This window comes from Solanum pennellii, chromosome 1, assembly GCF_001406875.1.
Source record: "Solanum pennellii chromosome 1, SPENNV200".
NCBI classification, from domain to species: Eukaryota; Viridiplantae; Streptophyta; class Magnoliopsida; order Solanales; family Solanaceae; genus Solanum; species Solanum pennellii.
Genome location: NC_028637.1, coordinates 92,215,355 through 92,236,885, shown reverse-complemented (window position 1 = coordinate 92,236,885; position 21,531 = coordinate 92,215,355). Strand labels below are relative to the sequence as shown.

The 21,531-nt window shown below is 35.3% G+C and overlaps 1 protein-coding gene across 4 annotated transcripts; it reads left to right on the top strand.

Annotated features, from left to right (window-relative positions):
- The first annotated feature begins 304 nt into the window (after positions 1-304).
- Positions 305-20,639, top strand: LOC107007829. Of its 4 annotated transcripts, none has more exons than XM_015206625.2 (14): positions 305-442; positions 8,752-9,009; positions 12,760-13,090; positions 13,409-13,586; positions 13,689-13,738; positions 14,580-14,672; positions 14,752-14,840; positions 15,170-15,248; positions 15,464-15,546; positions 16,099-16,177; positions 16,259-16,943; positions 18,865-18,945; positions 19,084-19,723; positions 20,059-20,639. In XM_015206625.2, the coding sequence occupies exons 2-14, from the start codon at positions 9,002-9,004 to the stop codon at positions 20,189-20,191; spliced, it is 2,529 nt and encodes an 842-aa protein (XP_015062111.1). In that variant the 5' UTR covers positions 305-442; positions 8,752-9,001; the 3' UTR covers positions 20,192-20,639. The 4 variants fall into 4 exon arrangements, with proteins under 4 accessions (XP_015062111.1, XP_015062113.1, XP_015062114.1 ...); XM_015206627.2 differs by having other exon boundaries at positions 8,752-9,163; XM_015206628.2 differs by having other exon boundaries at positions 345-442; positions 8,951-9,163.
- The last annotated feature ends 892 nt before the right edge of the window (positions 20,640-21,531 follow it).

Genomic DNA, 21,531 nt, shown 5'->3' with positions numbered 1-21,531 from the left:
TTATACTCATAAATAGATTTCAAATTTAATTCCCTTTAAATTGATCCAATCAAAATATGCTTGATAAGAATGACCATCTTGAGATGATCTTATTTTTCTTTCAGACGATTCAATGGCATAAAAGAGATTTTTATAAAAAATATTTTTTCAAGCCACATTAAAATGATAATAGAAAAATATTTATCTTTATATCGATCTCGACTTAATATCTTATTATTATCTTTAAAGGCGTCTACAATATCCTGACGGATATATTTCAACATAAAAAAATCAGTTTATTTTTTGCCTCATATATTCGGTGCAATATATTCATGTTCAGAAGTTTATTAAATTAAAATTAAGAAAACGGAAGTAGAAAAAGGGTATTATAATATATGTAGAGAGACTATTTTATTCGTTTTGTCTTCTCCAACGGCCAGTGGATTCATCTCTCTGCTTCCCTGTAAAATCCTAAACCCTATTTTTCTTATGCATATTTTTTTATATTCTTTTTTCTTCTTAGTTGTTGGTATTAATTTTGTGCTTTTCTTAGTTTTTGTTGTTTCGTTCTCGAGTTCCTAATTTCTGTTTGTTCCAGTTTTTTTTTTTTGGTGAAAGTATTCAGTGTAGGAATGTGGTGTTGAGATTTTTGATATCTGGAATATGATTAAGATATTAAGCAATGGAAAAAATAGGAGAAGTTGTTTAGGTGATATTTTATTTTAGTGGAAGCTGGAAAGGTAGATTATGTGAAGAAAACATAGGAAGATTGAATGAGTTTTTTTCTTCTTGCAATACGTTATCCATTCCACCTCTTTTGACATTATCTGAATGAGCATGGATTGTAGAACGTTTAACTTTGATATGTGAGTGGCAGATAAAAATACCCAAGTGATTGTTAAGAAATTAGTTTGAGAGAAAAACAATGTATCCCAGTTTAATTTATCAGGGATGTAAAATTTTGAAACTTGTGATAATTGTATAGAATAATGACCTATCTGCCCTAAATTGTGTGATACTCCTACTTTGGATGTTCTAAAATGTTACACTCTTCCAATTTTGGTATTTTTCTTCTATAAGTTTCACTAATTTCAAGGATCTAATTCCTTTTAGTATTCAAATTTTAAATTTGGATTTGATTTTTCTATCTCAGACTCTCTTAAAAAAACCTTGATTTTTGCCCAATTATTGCAAATGTTATGTACAAGTAAATTTAACTTATTTAACTCTGAGAAATTAGAAGAAGAAGAAGAAAAAGAAGAAGCGGAGGAGGAGGAGGAGATTTTGGGAATTGAATTCGTCAATTATTTTCTCATGTTGATGGAATTGAATAGTTGTTATGAATAATGTAAATAAGGAAAGAAACTGATAAAATATTACATGATCTGTTTAACTGCAAAGTGAAGGGATTAGAGAATATCCTCATATCTACACTATCTAATTATACCATCTTTAAAACTTTACCGTTGTTCAAAAAAAAATTATACCATCTTTAAATATTCTCATATCTACTCTATTCAATTATACCATAATTATCACTCCTCCTCAAGTTGGAACATATAAGTCATATGCTCCTAGTATGCCACAAATATAGTTAATTCTAGATCCTCAAAGTGATTTTGTGAAAATATCTGCCAGTTAGTCCTTTGAGTTGACAAAATTCGTGGTGATGTATCAGACTCGATCTTTTATCGAATGAAGTGACAAACTATCGCAGCGTGCTTCGTTCTTTCATGAAACACGACATTAGGAGCGATATGTAGTGCAACTTGGTTATCACTAATCAATGTCACTGGTTTAACTCCTTCCATCTTCAGTTCTTGGAGAAGTCTCAACCACATAAGCTCAATACTCTTTCTGCGCTTAATCTAGCTACAACAACTTTACTTTTTACTTTTCCAAGATATTAGATTGCCTCCAATTAGAACAAAATAACCTGAAGTGGACTACTTGTCAGAAGGAGATCCCACCCAATCTGCGTTAGAATATCCAATTATGTTGGTGTTCCCTTGTCTTCATACAATAAACCTTATCCCGGAGAGCTTTTGATATATCACTGAATGCGAATCACTACATTCTAGTGACCATCAGAAGGTGATTGCAAAACTGGTTCACTACACTTAACAAAAAATGAGATGTTTATTCGCATGATCATGAGATAGTTAAGTTTGCCAACAAGTCTCCGATATCTATTAGGATCTTTTAATGGCTCCCTTGTTGTGGAATAAGCTTAGTATTTGGATCCATGAGACTGCCCAGTTGTTTGCAATACAACAAACCATCATCTTCGAAATGTCTAAGGCATATTTTTGTGTAATAACAATTCCATGGCCATATTGTGCCACTTCATGCCCAGAAGGTATTTCAGCTTGCCTAAGTCCTTAGTCTAAAAGTGACTTGAACGGTGTTATTTGAATTTAGCAATACCTTATGATCATCTCATGTGATAACAATATTATCAATATAAACAATTAAAAGATATGTTTGTCATGAGATGAATGCCTATAAGAAACAGAGTGATCAACTTCTGTTCGAATCATTCCAAACTATTGGTAAACTGCTAAAAAACGACCAGACCATTCTCTAGGAGGCAACTTGAGACCATGTAGATCGGCAAAGCTTACAAACTGGTCTATGCTCCTCTTGAGCATCAAACTTGGGTGGTTGCTCAATATATATTGCTTCAACAATTTCTCCACGTAGGAATGCATTTTTTATGTACAACTGAAAAGGGGCCAATGATTCATTGTTGCCATAGAGATGAGAAGACAAACTTAAGCCATCTTAGCAACTAGTAAGAAAGTATCTCCATAATCAATGCCATAATTTTGAGTGTATCCCTTTGCAACCACTGTCGCTTGAGATGATCGATAACTTTATCCGAACCACCTTAACTGGGAATATCGGACGACAACCTATTGTTGTTTTGCCTTCAATCAAGTAAAAGAACAAGCTCCCAAGTACCATTATCATGCAAAATAATCATCTCTTCAATCATCTCTAACTTGGATGAAACATTGCTTTGGCCATAGTCTTAGGGAACTTTGATGCTTGATAAGCTAGTGATGAAGGCATGATATGAAGGTAGCGGACGATGATAACTTAAATAAACATCAACATGAGTTTTGATCAATAGTAGTTCTAGTACCTTTGCGAACATCAATGGGAAGAACATTTGATAAGTGCTCGACCAAAGCAGAAGACATTGTTGGACGAGGTAATAAGTTACCAGGATTGCTTTGTGTAATTGGAATAGAGCTATAAATACTAACTGAATTAGCAAGCTGAGAAAGAGGATTAGGTCATCACGATAGACCTTAAGAGTTAGAGGTGGAGCTGGGGTTGGAACAAGAAGTACTGATATGGCCTTTTGATTTTTCACATTAGGAGAAAAATGTAGAGAAGTCTCGGAAAAAGTTTTAACATCTGTAGAGATAAGTACTTGTTGGTAGAGAGAAGTAGTGAAGTATTTTTTATGAGTTATCACTGCTTAACTTCTTAGTGGAAATACCAAAATGATTGTGAATTTCAACAAAAAAATTCTAAAAGATAGAGATTAACTCAGATACGTTTTTCACTAAAAATAACCACATGCACTGAGAGTGGTCATCAATAAAGACAATAATGAAAGCCTAAGGAAGAACTGACACGACTTGGACCCTATATATCTGAATGAACAATTTGAATATAGAGGTAGCCTTATTATCACGCTTTGGGAAAAAGGCTTTGTGCTTCCCAAGTTGACTCGACTCACATTCTAGCAAAGATAAATTAGATAATTTGGGGACCATATTATGCAATTTTAAGAGACTTGGATGACCCATTTGGCTATGGAGCAATTTAAAAGAAGCAGTGGAAGTGAAAGCAACATGTGATGTTGGAATAGAGAGCAGGTATAATCCTTGTGACTCATGTTCTTTTCCGATTATCTATGCCATACTCTAATCCTGCACAAAAACAAAATCATCAAGGAATGTTGCATCACATTTTAGTTTTTCGTTAATTTGTTAATGGAAATTAGATTATATGGACGCTGAGGTGCAATAAAGACTGATGTTGAAGCTATGGAAGGCAAATGATGAGCTATACCTATCACTTTTACATAGTGTTTGATCCATTAGCCAAAGTAACAATAGAGAGGGTAGAAGGGGTGTAGTGAGGAGAGCAGAGAGAATATTTTTGCTACTATAAATGTGGTTAGAAGGAATCAAGAATCTATTGGTCCTGAGATGAAGATTGTGCTACATAAGCAAATGAGTTGTTGTATTGTGCAAGCAACTGATGTTGATGATTGTTTCCTTGATGTTTGGTACTGAAGGTAGTTATTTTAGTTTGATCCAGTTATAGTGTTAAGATGATCCATCCATGACTTCAAGTGTAGGGAGCCATATTTGTTGTATGTCGAGGACAATCATTATTGCTTGGAGGCTTACCATGAAGAAGTCGGCCTTCCTCTCTTACATGCCCTCCCTTATTACAATGATTGCAATGTAAGGAGAGAAGCCCACATTCCTTTCTTACATTTCCTCCCTTATTACAATGAGTGCAATGTTTATTGACCCTCCCTTTTCCTTTTCTATATCCACCTTGAAAATTGTTAGTTTGGATAGCCATGATAGATACATCACATGAATTTACCTTTAGTGGTGTAGATGTGATGCACAGTAATTTTGTGAATACTTCTTCCAAGGTACGAACAAATAGGCTTGAGAGAATTTGGTCATGCAATGAGGTTAGGTCTGCTCGCAACCCAATCAAAACCAAAACCATAAAAAACCTGTCTCTTTGTGTTTCCTAATTATCCAATTTGTCGGTAGAAGACATAAGATAATCAAATTTATCCTTTAAGGATTCAACTTGACCTAAATAACTTGCCATGTCTTATTGATTTTGTTGTAGATGAACAATATCCTATATGTTACATACCAATTTCAAAAAAAGTTTTCAAAATTCCAAAACTCTTTTAACTTTTTAATCTGGTTTCAAATCTAGTCTCATACATTGATTGTCACGACCCATAGTACACCCTAGACGTGACATGACGTATCAGGCCCTGAGAGTCCTTACACAAACCACTTAGCATACATCATATAAGATAATAGAGACAACATAGTTTAAAAGGTAGCATTTCACATAAAAGAGTATAACAAAAGCAGAATGTTAACATAAAGTCTCAAGATCATCTAATACATCATAAGGGAAGTGATTGAGACGTTACCATACATCACGTACAAAATTTGAAATGAAAATGACCTGAAGTAATAAAGAGTCTTGGTCTTCTAAGCATGAGGACTTCAATTCAAAATTTATGAAGGATCACTAGTCATGAGTATGGGAGATAAGAGCTTTGGACCTTACATTAGTGAAACACTATAGGTACAAGTATGCATTAGTACATTTGTGAGGCAATATGCATAAACATAGGCATGATAACATAAGTAACTTTAAACTAGTAGGCATGATCTTAATGGGACGTTTAAAGTTGTAAAGAAGAGATCACATGAAAATCATGAAAGCATGGTCAAGTATATTAACATAAAGGACATGAGAAAAGCTATGAAGAAAACATAGTCATTTTGTGAGATATTAGCTTTAACTAACAATAAGACAATATCATGAAATTTGGTATATCCCTCATACCAAAAGAAGGGCAAACTACTTGCCAAGGTAGAATCCGTACATATCATCATTTGCTGAAGTGGAACACTAGCTAGTTCATTTAAGTAAATCATACGGGTATGTAACCTGGGACTAGAGGTTGCTATTACAGACTACCCTCTTTGAGCTTCCACGTAAAAGCACTCTTAGTGGTAAGTCCAAATCCAAACAGAATGGATAAAAGTCAAATATCATTTTAACATAGGTTAGGCAGTGATCAATATCAATCCACAACTATGAAGATCAAAACATAGAATAACTACTTAAACATAATTCAGCAGTCCTTCGGGATGGCTCAGTTGGTTTGAAGGGTGGTTATCCACACGGATGACCTGGGATCAATCCCCTCAATGCCTTCTGAGTCGAGCCTGTCGCATAGGGCTTGCCTAGTGCGGTTTACATCCCCTGTGTGGTTTGCAGGCTATTACACTATGGGAAGTTTACCCAGTGCGCACAAAGTGCTCACCCGAAGGTTAGAGGCTGTTACAGAGGTTGTAGCGGCTGCGGGTTATATCCTGGGTTCCAAAAAAAAAACATTATTCAACATAAATGAGAAAACTTTTCACCAATGTGAATTCATTTGTGAGAAATACCTTTCACAATCATGATCATCATAGTAAGTGAGATCCTTCCACAATAACATCAATACTCTCTTTTCAAACCATCATTCATTTACAATAACTTTATGAAAACATGCATATCTTCATAATTCATAGTTCACAGGTTAAAGCCTAAATTAGGCATGGTTAAATGCAATTTCAACTAAATATCATATATTCACATCAAATAATACATTAGAAGGCTTAATTAGTCATAATTGAATGAAACTCATATTCTTTGAAGTGAAACCCTAATTTTATTAATTGGAAATTTAGTTGAGAAGTTGAAATCCTTGGGGACCTATGGAGGAAAGGACTCCATCGGTGAATACACTGAGAAAATGATCAAAATGGTCCTTAATATATAGGAATTGCTTTATTTTGATCCTTAAAATATTTCACATGATGCATATGGTACTTAATGTATTATAGAATGTACTCATTTTGGTTATTTTCCCTAAACATAACAAATCCCTCGGTTAAATTTAACACCGACCTCACTAAATAAATAAAACAATCAAAATCTTTACTATCTCCCTTATTCTCCATGTCTTCCCATCAAAAGCTTTGTTCCAGAGAGCTTGTGCGTTTATTTTTGCCTCAGCCGGATCCCTCTTCCACTTTTAAGAATATTACATCTCAAAAATGTGGTTCAAACAATTAAGTTATGCTTTTGATAAAAAGGTTAAGGAACGAGTTCATCTTGTTTTATATAAATTGTGAATTCGTTTTTACAATATCTTGACATGAAATTTGCTTGGTTGATGCTTCATAAGCCCATTGTGGCAAATTTAAAAAGCTGAAAAACGTTGCCTAAAAATGTGAAAAACAAACTAATTATCTAACTAAACAATAAATTAAATTTTTCTAGAAATCCTATCTTTGAATATAGGCTAGAACAGAGGGAACAGAGTAGGGATGTAGGAGGGACGGAAGTGGAGAGCAGCGGTTGGCTGGTGGACGAGCGGCGGTGCAAATAGCTTAGAATATTGTGATCGCCGGAGAACAGAGAAGGGAGAAGAAAGAGAAAGGAAAAATTCGGCTAAGCTTTTCAGTTGATGAAGGAGAAAGGGAGCTTTGGGTACTTTATGTTTTAGTGGGGCCATCAGATAAATTTGACGGATGGATGTGTTACTTTTAGGGCAAAGACCATATTGAGCATCTTTTATAATATATTAAGGACTATATGGATCATGTGGAATATATTAAGGATCAAATAATGTAACCTCTATACATTAGGGATCATTTTGATCATTTTCTCTTAATACAATACACACATACCTTGATCCTTTAAGCTCAAGAAAATGGAGAATTTGAAGACTTGAATGGAACACTAACTCTTTTTCTTTCTCTTTAGACTTGAGAGAATTGAGGTGATGAATTTGGTCAAAGCTTAGGAAATTTAGGAGAATGAGTTGAAATGGGTGAATTTGGGGCTTAAAACGTTTATAGTTTAGGGTAGTTGGTTAAACGAAATAGTTCTTGGTTAAATCATTTAGGAGAAAACCCAAAAGCCATTTAAAAATAATTGTCGAGCCTCACCTATAGTCCAAACTATTATTTTGGATCAACTTTTGACGGAACCCATGTACGGCTCGTAGGTTTTCCGACGATCTGTACATGCCAACCGTATAAACCAACTTTACCCCCATAAAATTTTACAAAGTCCGGGACTCACCTCCGACTCATACAATAGTTGACTGACCGTCCTGGTGAATCGTAAAAAGGTTACTAGGACTCGATTTTAGAAAATTACTTTACCTACTTCCTACTATTGCCATCTACGACCCGTAAAACCTCCAACAGGTCCGTAGATGGGACCCGTAAACCAGATTTTAGTTCAAAAATTTATTTTCCTCCTTTTTCCAAATTTCGATTTGTTACACTGATCAAACATATCGAGAGGGGTCAAATGATAATTTCCCAAAAGAATTACAAAAATCAACTTCAAGGTCATTACAAATAGTCAAAAAGTTACTTTCTTTGATCTCGATCCTCTTGCTGCTAGACCCAATTTTATGATAAAAAGGAAATATTGGATGTATGTCATTGTGGTTACTTACCTACTTTCTGCATGATGTAATCTGACCTTCTACATAGAGAAGCTTACAGTTAACACTTCTATAGATGGCACCTGACACTTGTATTTGATTTACTAATTCGATGAATCATATTCTTTATATTTCTATAACTATAGAATCTTTGGGTTGTCTTTCAAGGGGTTGAGTCAACCAAATTAGTTGGTCATTTTCATTTCCCTACACTAAGACCCTTCTCCCAGTTGGGTGGTTTCCTAGAAAAGAATATAAATTTCTTTGGTATTACATACGTGGCAAAGAAGGGGACCTAGATATATTTTTGTAACCTGGGTAGATCTGCAAAAGGAATTTTCTTGTACTGATATGTTATTGCGCTAGTGGCTTGGACCTTTAAGAGCAACTTGTCACTGACTCATGCTTGTGTGTTTATATCGTGTAGTGAGATCTGACATTTATGAATTTTTCTAATATACCAGGATAGATTCTTTGCATATGGTGTAATGCTTCAAATTGGGGGAAACAATTTGGAGAACTTGACCAAATTTACACAACTGGCAATTCCATATGGCTATGATGAAATTAATTTTAAGTTTCTTATGCTTTTTCTATCTAAAATATAAGTTTCTAGCTTTTATTCAGACCCATAACTGATACTTTTTCTCTATTAAATGACAGTTAACCCCGGAGTAGCTGGACACAAGTGTTTTTGTATGTGCCTCATGCTTGATGCAAAGGTTCGGATTTGTTTGCTTGATACATCAAATATATTATTTCTACAAGGAAAGTTTGTTGTTGAGGCCATGTGCGTAATTGCTGCAAATACAAATGTTCCTGTGAGTGTCAAATGCAGAACTGGCCTTGATGATGATGACTCGTATAATGAACTATGTAAGCTCTTTAAACTTTCCGTTCCTCACAAGAAATGAGAATCAAAATTCAATTCTTCTATGATCAATCTTTTGATTTTTACTTGTTCCTTTCTCTCATCTTGTGGATTACAACTCCATTTTCTCATGCCAGCTTGATTCAAGACAATCATCAAAATTGAACTCCGTTAGTTTCTTTATAATATATTTCCAAGCCGGTTGTCACGCTCCGAGCCTACAACCTGGACGTTGCCGGCACTCAAAGACCATTGCTGGCTTTGAGTAGACCTTTAGCCTGACTTACTTACTCAGCGGAAGACTTAAACACAAGAGATAACTCAAGAAATAACTTAAAAGTAATACTTAAGTCAAAATGACAACTCAAGTCTTAATCATTTACAAGTGAAATGAAAAGACTAAAGAAACTGATACTATCTGTCTATGAAGCCTCTAAAATAAAGAGGGATGTTGGGATAGTACCCCCAATCATCCTAACAACTGAAAACTTAAAACAGTAACTGAATGATAAATATGTCCTCCGGAATAAAGGGAGGCTCACCAACTGACTCTCTGAGCTGCTCACTGGACCAACTGTACGCCGGATCTGACCATAGTTACCTGCGCTTGGATCATAAGACGATGCAGACCAACCGGCATCAGTACATTGAATGTACGAGTATGCGAGTTCGAATGCTAAAACAATTTAAGCTTTGAAAAAGAGTAAGAAGGAAGCACTTACCTTGGCTCTACTCAACTCATGGATACTTAACTCAATATAAAACAGTGCAATACATGCGACATATATATATATATATATGTATATATATATATAAAACTTTAAAGCAACTGAAAACAATCTTATTTCATTAAATAAACCAATAACAAACTTAACTTTACTCATTTAAAATATTATAACTTTTGTGGGAGATTCTTCAATCGACAACCATTGCTGAGTCTAAGTGATGGTACAATGTTTTACCTCACGCTGTCGAGGACCATCCTATACATTGCCATCGGTATAGGACCTTACTTAACTTAGTGGATCCACTAGTTTAACTTAAGTGATCATCTAAAAATATGGCCCTTTGATACTTATGATGTCTACATGGTTTATGGAGACTTGAGTTAAATGAACTCACATTTCCATGTCGGTGCTCAATACTGTTCCCCAAAAATATACTTAACTCATGTGTTTTTAAAACAATTTCTTTCTATGGGTTGAGGTAATTGCTCGAACACTTAGCTTCAAAAGCTCTCTTGGAATCAATGTTCCCTTTTCTTGCTCAAAACTCTTTTGGCAGATCTTAGTTTCCTCTGAGTTTAAATATGAAAACATTTATAAACTCTTAGGGAATACTTAGTTCTCTTGTAATTTTTGAGAAATAAACTTAACTCTTTACTCTTTACTTAACTTGAAACTTGAGTCTTAAGAACAAAGTTAAAACGTTGCTAAAAACTCTTGAAAACTTTTAAGAACTTTGCTTTGACTTGCTTCCTAACTTCTAGACTTGACTCTTAACTTCTTTGACTTTGATCTTAACTCTCCTTGAATTGGATTATGGATTCATGGTTCATGATCTCATGTTTATGGATGATTTCATCGTGTTTAGATATACCTTAGAGTGTTGGAATCAACTAAGAAACATAGGTACATCAATTAGGAACTAGTACGAAATGGTGGAGGAAGAATGGGGAGAACTGACGTCCATGGCGCTCTGAGAGGCACGGGGAGCCAGAGGCCAAAGTTCAGAAGAACTTTTGTGGCGCTCTGGCAGGCGCAGCGTCCCAGCCCTTGCCCAGAAAATCTCTGATTTGTGACCTTCGTTTTTCTTCTCTAAACTTTCATGATTCTTTCTCCAAACACTTGGGATCATTAGTACCCTCAATACTTAATAGATTTAGCTCAAAAATTCACCCGAAAACACGAATCAAATTAACAAGAGACTTCAACATCACAACCATCAAGAATTCAACGAATTTTTCAACAATTTTCTTCAAGAACTCACTTTCTTAATGTTCAAATATCTTAAATTCGCTGAATTGAAACAAGATTGGCGTGTGGGTGAACTAGCCCAACACTATGCGATCTCACGTACCATTTTAGGGATCACCTCCAATGAATACTATGCGCAAAGCTTAAGCGCTCTGATTTTGCTCCTCTTTTCTCTTCCTTTCTCTCTTCTCCAAGCCCTAGCGTATGTTTTCCATTTTCTAAAACTTAACAAAGGTCTGATTTTATCCCAATTAATTCCTGGGTAAGGAAAAGACAACTTTGCCCTTCCCAAATCCGGATTTGACTTTTCTTAATCCAACAGTCCAACTTCCGAAAGACATAACTCATTCATAAGATATCAAATTCATGCGAACTCGGCGGCGTTGGAAAGATTATTATGGGGGCTAACTATTCCTATAACTGGTTGTTTGAAAATGACCAAAACTCAATTTCCTATTTCCAGATTTTTCGTTTTCTTTTCAAAAATAAACATTTTTCAGATTTTAACCTCTTTTCTAGTCGTTTCTAGTTGCGAGATGTTACACCGGTCATTGCTAACCTTGTAATTGCTTGGACTTTCAGTTAGATCTTAGCTAGAAACAAATTTATGACCCTTGACTCGTAGTATTAGTCATGTTCCAAAAAAACCCAAAAATTGGTGGGAACTTGAAAATAAAAAAAAAATATTATGACAACGGAAACCCGCAGCAACTACCCTTTGGGTGCGCAGAGGGTAAAACCCCCGCTCCTATGCAATAACTCGCAAACCTCATAGGAGAGGTAACCCGCACTAGGCAAGCCTGGTGCGACAAGCTTGACCAAGAAGGCAAACCCTTGCTTTCGCCTGCAAGGGGTTTCGAACTTCAGACCTCCAACATGGAAGTCCCAGGCTCAAACCGGCCACCCCGAAGGGTGGGAACTTGAAAATATTTAAAAACCAGATTTCTAAATCTGATCAAATTTTTATGGTCAAAATAAATCATGAAAATCTACTCACAATGACTATATGTATTTTTTTGGAACTTTCTCTTCTCCTATTAAATCTTTTTCCTTTTTTGAATTTTTGACCTTTTTACACTTCTATACAAATCATGGATTCTATCAACATTTTGAAAACATCGATGGTTGCCTCACCTATAAACAAACCCAAACTCTCATAAGACACACACCCTCCTCTCTCTCTCTCTCTCTCTCTCTCCTCCCCCAAAGGGATTTCTCCCAAAATTCCTCATTTACAAAAATCTTTATCTCGCGTATGGCCTTTCACACAGCTTGCCCAATCACCTGGTACTACATTCTTTTCAAGATTCCTTGATTTTTGAGTTATTTATTTAAAATGTTGTTTATTTTCTCACTTTGTTTAATCACTCTTCTCGCTACTCTCTGTTATCAAGGCAAATTGGTTTCTTTGTTTTATGGTTTTAAGTGGTTTAGTGGGGTTTTTATGACGCATCAAGCGTTTTTGGATCTGGTTTTGGTGATTTTTTGGTGTAGCGTGAGGATCTGTTAGCTTTCTCTTTTTCTTTCTTTATCAATGGATGTGAAATCGGTTTCTTGGGTTTGTGTTTTGTTGTTTTCTTTTGAATTTCTGACCCAATTGAGTGTTTTGGTATTTTTTGGTGCAGCCGAAAGATCTGCTTCTGCCCACATGGTTTTCCAAAGGGTAAAAATGAGTTCTTCAGAGATGTGACTAGACTTGAGGAGTTTATAAAGGACCCATGGGGTCTTAAGGCCAAAAAACCTGCCACAATTCAGGTTAAGGTGCCCAAGCTTAATGTTGCTCCGCCCCCACAGGCGCCTGTTGGTGATGGGGGTGGTGGAAGCGGCGGGGATGGTGAGGAGGCATCTGCTATTGCTTCAGCTCAGATTAAGCGTGATGCTTTGCAGAAGAAAGCTGCTGTTGCATCTATGACGGCTGAGGATTTTGCTAGACGGTTTGAGTCTGGAGATGTGGAGGTTAGGAACCGCAGTTCTAAAAAACATAGATTTTCATGAATTTGAATGTAGAAGTCATTTCGATATAAAATCTAAATAATGGTTGGGATGTTTCTTTTGTCGTTCCTCACATTCAACCTAATTGTTGTCACTCACCAGCAGAATTTTTGTATTCTATAGGGGCGCTGTTACTGAACTTGTTATAACCCCTTCTCATTGCTCATTCTACTGTTATTCATTTCTTTTTCTCTTGGGGTTCTGGAGGCTGGGAGCTGGAATCATAAATTTTTACATGATAGTATTCTATCTTTTTATTTATAAATAAATATCTGCCCTCAGGGCTCCATGAAAGATGTTGGTGGAGAAGAACAGGGTCTATCGAATGTCAAAGTGATGTGTAGGCTATGCTTTTCCGGTGAAAATGAAGGAGGTGAAAGTGCAAGGAAATTTATGTCATGCAAATGTTGCGGGAAGAAGTATCACCGAAGCTGCTTGAAAGTGTGGGGTCAACATAGAGGTACTCTCATAGGCCACAAGATTTGTCAGTTTTTAGTGATGTACTTTTGCCAATATGCCCTTTCCTAGTGATGTACTTTTGCCAATATGCCCTTTCCTACAGATCTCTTCCATTGGAGCTCATGGACATGTCCCTCATGCCGGCTTTGTGAGGTAAAACTTTTGATTCATTTAAAAAATACAATGAAACATAGTTGGTTTTACTTTTTAATAGCTGCCCAAAACATGACAACTATACGGTGAGTTGCTTTCATTTTCTTTTTTTGTGAACAATTATTTTGCAGCATTCAGTTTAATATTAAATTGCTGTAGTAACTATACATAAAGTTGAAAAAGAAGCTCAAAATCAGCAGCAGTTGAAGATGGGAACTTGCATACAAGGGAAGTGTTATCTTTGAAGAAAAAAAGAACAAGAATTTTTAAGGATATACAGAATCCTAGCCTTACTACATAGACAAGTCAATCCAGTTGATTATTTCTATGTTTGGAGGTGGGGTTTGGAAACAATGGAATGTTCTTTGATTCCAATGTTTGGAGTGCGGTTTGGAAACAATGGAATGTTCTTTGATTCCAGTTTTTGGAGGTTGGGTTTGGAAATAATGGGATGTTCTCTGTGAAGTCCTTTTATGAGAAACTATTGGTTAGGGAGGAGATGACTTTTTCCATATAGCAATATGGATCTTAAGGGTGCCAAGGAAGGTATGCGTTCTTTGTGTCAGTTGGTGTTACATGTGTAAGGAAGCGGGTGAGGAAGTGTCCCTGTCGAGTAGGATTATAAATGAAACTATATGCTGCTCTTTTTCTTTTCAAAAGAACTCTTTTGCATAAGCAACTCTTCTGTTTGATAATTGAACATGCATTCTGGATCATGCTCATGTGATTATTGTATTTTTGGCTATTTGATGTCTGTTATTGTTCAACTCGTGTTCTTATGCTCACTATATTGCTCATTATATACTGACTGTATGTATGTTATGCTCCTTGTTTTATGTAGGGCTGTCAAAGAACTGGAGACCCAAACAAGTTCATGTTTTGCAAAAGGTGTGATGCAGCTTATCACTGTTACTGTCTGCAGCCTCCACACAAGGTGAATTCTCGTGTCTTACTCTTTTATTTTTGTATAATGATAAAAGTAGATTATACTAAGTTGTTTTTGGGATGTGCAGAACATTAGCAGTGGGCCTTATTTATGCCCCAAACACACAAAGTGTCACAGCTGTTGTTCTAATGTTCCAGGAAATGGACTGAGCAAGAGGTATGTAGTGTGGGACCATGAGTAGCTAGTGGGACATTCTCTTAGATTCAAGTTTTGCTATAAACGTTAATTGAACACTCTAATTTAACTTCATTTTAGTTAAAATGCTTATTCGTGTACTTTTCTATGTTGTTTTTTCTGCATCTTTAGAGAGGAGCATCATGTAGGAGTTCCATTTAGTTTACGCTATATATTCTGATGTATGGAAATCATTTAGGGCATTGCATATCCTATGTAAATTATTAAAGGGTTTGCATATCCTATGAAAATCATTTATGGCATTGCATATTCTATGGCCTCTGAACTATTGATATATTGATCTCTGACAGGTGGTTTTTAGGATACACTTGTTGTGATGCCTGTGGAAGATTATTTGAGAAGGGAAACTACTGTCCTGTTTGTTTGAAGGTAGATATTATGGCTGTTTATGTTTTCTGAGCTTCTCTTTGTTTAATTTTACAAGGAGGTTCTTTGTACTATGGTGATTTACTAATGTGGAGTTGCTAATTTGTCTGCTAGTATTAACATGATGCCTTTTGCTTTCATTGCCTATCCAAAGCAACCGAGTGTTTTTCTTCTCATATATCTATGGGGAATGAAATTAATTTTTTTTTGTAATGTAGGTCTATAGAGATTCTGAATCAACACCTATGGTCTGCTGTGACATTTGCCAGCGCTGGGTGCACTGCCAATGTGATGGCATCAGGTTTATCTTAGATATTGCTTTTAAGATAATTAATTAATTGGTTTTGCTATGGTGCCTTTCTCATGAAGTGCAATTTTGTTTCTTTACATGGGAGCAAATATGGATGTGCATTAGGTTAGACGTTTCTGTTCTGGAATTAAATATCACAAATTTATTATTGACAGCATACTATGCCTTTTGTGGTGTTCTTGCAGCAGATTTTTTAAAGTTAAAATGTAAAAAGTGTTTCCTAGAAGTCTCCTAATTCCCCACTGACTATTATTATTTCATTGAATAACTGAATGGCATTTTGGGGACTGCAGTTTATGCTGCATTCTGCCTTGTTAAGAGTCGAGTCAGTTGACAGGGCGCTAGTTCTAATTTCCAGAAAGCTCCTCTTCTTCCCTTCACTATATAAATATCTTGACATCGTTGTAGTTTGCCAATTTGTTCTCATGTCATTCATGCGATATATAGCTGTTAAATTATGTAACCTTGATTGTACTTCAGTGAAGCTTTGAGAGAGGGACTCCATTGGAAGTTCTAATTTGAAATTGGGTATTTGCTTTGCAGTGATGAAAAATATTTGCAGTTTCAAGTGGATGGAAATTTGCCGTATGCATGTCCAACATGCCGTGGAAATAGTTATCAGGTGTGTTCATGGCTGTGATTAATTTCACAAGAAAAGTTAAACTAGAACTCTATCCTAAAAGTTTTCTATTAATGTTCTCAGGGGAGAAATCTTGAGGATGCTGTTCAGGAGCTTTGGAGGAGGAGAGATGTAGCTGATAGGGATTTGATTGCAAGTTTGAGGGCAGGAGCTGGGTTGCCAGTTGAAGATGAAATGTTTTCTATTTCATCCTTCTCAGATGATGAAGATGGTACTCCTGTAGTAAAAAATGAACACAGTCGATCTTTGAAGTTTTCTCTTAAAGGTTTAGTTGGCAAATCTCCCAAAAAGAGCAAGGAGTATGGAGAGAAATCTTCTTACAAGAAATATGGTAAAAAGAAGGGATTAACTGGACACAAGGAAGGACATCCGGATGCTCCATCTGGTGGATATAGTGTTGGTGATGTCCAGAATGAAGAACTGCAGGCTTATGGGGAACTTGAAAGCTTTTCTTCTCCTGTTGGTAGCTTTACAAAAGGTATATGTTCAATTAATCAGGCAGGGGTCATAAAGCACAAATTCATTGATGAGGTTACTGGAGACATGGGTAAGAGGACAGTCCAAATGAAAGGTATCAAGCCTCAGCATTTGGATGAGGATGATGTTGGAATTCAAACAAGCATGCCAAAGAACTCTAAGGGGCCAAAGTTTGTTATACATTTGGGCTCGCAGAATAAAAACATAGCAGGTTCCTCGAAGTACGATGCTTCAAGCTGTCAGAAAGAGCAAGAATTGACTACTTCAAATGGTAAATGTTTATCTATATGTTGTCTTCAGGTTCCTCTTTCTTTCTGGTTTTTTACTTGGATTAATCTTGTTTATAAAAACTATTGCATGGCTTCTCGATAGAATATGATGACTGTAAATATGCTTTTCTACTAGCTTGCTTCACTTATGTCACAAAAGCTATGGTTTTCTAAATTGTTATCTCATCTAGACAAAACCTTCCGCCAGTGAGAAAGATGTATAGTTTTCCTCTGTGCATTTTTTTATTCTTGAAGATTTTCATCTGTGTTTGGTAAGGACTTCATATATTAGTTTCCCTTGGGCTTTAAGTGGTAAGGATGCATTGTGTGATTTATGGATTAAGCACATGTTATGGGTTCAAACCCTACCGCTGACAAAAGCCTGATATTTAAGTGAAGAAGTGTAGATGGGTGTGCTCATTATCTCTACAGTTTTGACGCTTATGTCACTGGCCATCAAGGATATCTTCTTCTCTTTTTTTTTTTTTTGGATAAAGGTAACTTTGTATTCACAAGGAAATGGTTAGTTACTTAGAGATACTTATGACTTATATAAAAAAAAGGCAACCCAAGAATCACGGTATTTTATGATATTCCTTAGCCATCTTATGACTAAGGATATCTTTGTTATAAGACGGCTAAGGAGTATTGTAAAACCGTGATTCTTGGGTTGCTTTTTGTTTGTAGAAGTCATAAGTATCTCTAATATACTTAGTTATAAAGAAAAAACATATAAATTGGCTAAGGATTATCACAAAGTACCGTTATTCTTGGGTTGCTTTTTGTTAGTAGAAGTCAAAAGTATCTGTAATGTACGTTCTCGAATGCATTTTGTTGTAGATAAAAAACTAGCATGGTGGTAAACTTATGCAGAATATTTCTTCTCCTTTCCTTGATGAATTGACTGCCTATTTGGCATATGAGGACTGTGTTTTTGTAATCATGTACTGATGTTTGTTCTTTTCTTTTTCTTTTTTTTTTTTGCTTCTTCATGACTTGCGTGGAAAGTTCTTGTGAAAGTAAAGTAAATGGGGATTTTAAGTCACGTCCTCAATGTTTGACATAAAAATGCAATCATTTATTAAAAAATGATAAAAATGTAAGCCTTAAAACTTGTTTCTTTTAATGATCTTGACAAATCTTAAAGGAGTAGGACTTATGTACATCTTACTCACAGACTTCTTCCCTTTTCTCAGAACTCTGAATTTGATGTCTTAATGGATGCACTCTGGCATAAACCAGAGGGTTCTCTTATATATATATATATTTAGTACAAATAAAGGTGACATGACATGTATATTTGGTTTTCTTTTGGTCTGGGAATGGAAGATCTATTCTTTACCTGGTAAAATTTTCTGATTCTTTTTCTGCTATGGCGTTCCTTCTCTATTTTCTATGCTACATTAGTTGAGATTCTTTCCTCTGTGTGAATACTTGCTGCTGAAGAGTTCGGAGAGATGCTAATGACCCACTATAGATTAGAAGTTATATTACCTAAAGTGATTAAAGTTCATGCTGCATATTATTATTGTTTTCTCATGTTAACACTTCCACCCCACCCACCCATACACACACCCTTAGGAATTTTAGGAAATTTAGTTTAATTTGTAAACTAATGTGCTCACTGTCGAAACATGTAGGTGACTTCTGTTGTTTCCTATTTGTTTTTCAAATTCGATTTCTGGATTTGCTTGTCCATCTATTGTTCCGTAAAATTCTTTCAATTCAATGTCTAAATTGCTTGATCAAGGCAGCAAAATCTCATGAGATCAAGTTATTAGCTTCAATACTCTATGCTTGTTCTTATATGGTGTAGATTCTCTACTTTTTGGTATACCTCTTTTATATGGGAGATTTTCCCAACGCTCATAAAATTATTTACCTAATCAAAAATATTCTTAGATATACTTCCTTGTTTATCAGGTAGTGAGGATCTAGTTCAGCTGAGTGAGAATGAGAACTCGGAAAGGAATGACACTGCAGATAAACTCGGTGGTGGAAAAGGTAAGACGTGTTGTAAATTGTTTACTTTCTATGTCGGGAGTGGGGAAAAAAGATAATATTGTATTTGTTGCTTTTAGAAGCATACTTTTAGTATTTCATTAATAACTTTTCTTTTGGCTCTCATTTCTGTGTCTGAAGGACATAAGGTGAATCATATGGACCAAATAAAGGGTCAAAATCATAGGGGTAAAGAAAGCAACTTATTGAAGATCAAGAAAGTTAGCTCCAAAGGTACTAATTTCCCTGCCAAAGTTGGTGGAAAATTTGCCGTTGGATCTGGACCTTATCCTCCGCTCAAGACTTTTGGTATCTTAGGTAAAGGAAGCAATGACGGTAGTATTATTATAAGGGCTGGAATTGAAGCTCCTGCTACAAGGGACAATAAATTGGCTTCTGTAAAACATGCCGAAGCTGGGCCCGCTTCTTGTGATGACCTAAATGACGTGAAAAATAGCACACCTTCAGTATCAAATTCAGCGAGAAAGGATCCAAAACCTCTCCTAAAGCTCAAGTACAAGAATCCTTGCCATGAAAGTCAAAATGCATGGGCTTCTCCAGGAGAGGAGGATAAAAGCGTGGTTAAGGGCCAGAGGTCTAAAAGAAAGAGAGCACCAGCCTTTGGAGAAAAATCATCAACCAGGGCTGATGATAATTTATCACAGCAGTATGAAGACAATACAATGGATGAGTTTTTGGATGCTAATTGGATACTGCAGAAGTTGGGAAAAGATGCAAAAGGAAAGAGAGTGGAAATTCATCATTCGTCTGATAATACCTGGTAAGCTAATTGCCAAGCTGACTACTATGCATACTTAAAATTTATGCAACTTCAATGGAAATGAGTGCTGTAATATTCTGGATTATTAATCATGATAGCAATGTGAAAAAAGCAATCAGTAGAGCAAGTGAATTGCATTTGGACACAGGGATATAGTAGGATAAAGAAAAAGAGCACATTATCTATAGTTACAATTTTCATTTGAGCTTTTAACTAGCGTGACTCCCTTCCTGTTTCTTATATATTAAAATTGTATAGCAAAGCATTCATATAAATCTGTACACCACTTTCTTTGAGGTTTGCTAGTTTGACCTTTCAATTCATTTCTTTTCCAGGCATATTGGGACAGTTGCAGAAGTTTTTGAAGGCTCACCTGTTGTGTCTGTTGCTTTTGATGATGGGAAGAAGAAGAACGTGGAACTTGGAAAGCAAGGAATACGTTTTGTACCTCAGAAGCAAAAACGTTGACTGCTAAATTGGTTATTAGCTGCTGCGTATGTTGCAACTTTGAATGCCAAGAGCATGAGCAACTGCTGATTCCCATAATTGTTCTTCTATGGTGGGCTCAAAGGAAGTACTGATCGTTGCAGATCAAAATTTCAAGGTTACTGCACATTGCATAGCGTGTTTGCTGCAAGTTTGCTTTCATTTTTACCAGACTTACATATAAGGCGTTGGTTGGTTCTGTTTTATTGTTACCTTTCGTTTCGTGGTGTACAAATTCTCTTTTCTGGTCAGAGGTTGAACATTGTTTTTGAGCCATTTCGTGGTACTTTAGATTAATCTTGCTGGATTTGCAGTTTTAATGTGAATTTTCTAGAGATTAGAAAGCTCTGCTCCTACGGTTGTAACTCATGGTAGATGACATTATCATACTATAATTAGTTCTGTTATTTTTTTGTGTTAGTTTTAGCAATTTGGCCAAGGCTTAAAACAAGTTTTTTCTTTTGCATATTCATCTTTTGTTCACGTTGTTTTCACACTTTTTTAGGACACTCTAAATTCATGGGTAAACTGTCAAATTTATATTTTGAAAAATAATTATTTGTTTTGAATTGATTATTACAATATCAAAACTCTAAAATATTTTAGATGGATATAAAATTATTGTAAAGTTGTTTTCTAGTACAATTTGATTGCACATGTTCAGATACTAGTGAATTTTAACTGGTAGTCATACGCATATATGTTACCATTTAAGGATGCTTTTTAATTTTTGTTCTTTGACATTTTAAATATCATATAATCCGTTAAAAGTATTTTTGACTTCAAAACATTAAAAAAAAAATTGTGGGGCATAGATTTGTATTTTATATCACAATATTGCATGAGTATGTCGTGGTCATGCTTTTTTTACTATTAATGATGAGAGTGATGTTATTAACGTAAGTGATTTTAATTTTAAGACTATAAAATTACATAACTATATCTGTTTTTCTCATAATATATTTGACAAGACAAAAACATCATTCTTTCTCATGGTGAAATGACACGTCATATTGTTCATCTTTCTAAAAAATAATTTTTTTTAGCTCTTTTATATCACCCATATCTTATACAAGATAAAAAATAACTATAAATAAGCAAAAATTTTCTACCCTAGTTTTTTAGGGTTTCAAGAAAAATCAAACATGAATTCCTTTAGCTCCTGAACAGTTTATCTATTTGCCTTACAATGTATATCACGTTTCACTTTTCAAAATCGAATTATTTAAATATTAAATAATATCTTAAGATATATATTATTAAAAATTAGAAAAAATGGTAGAGAACAAGTCCTTAAAAATTCTTCTAGTTCTTAAATAGTC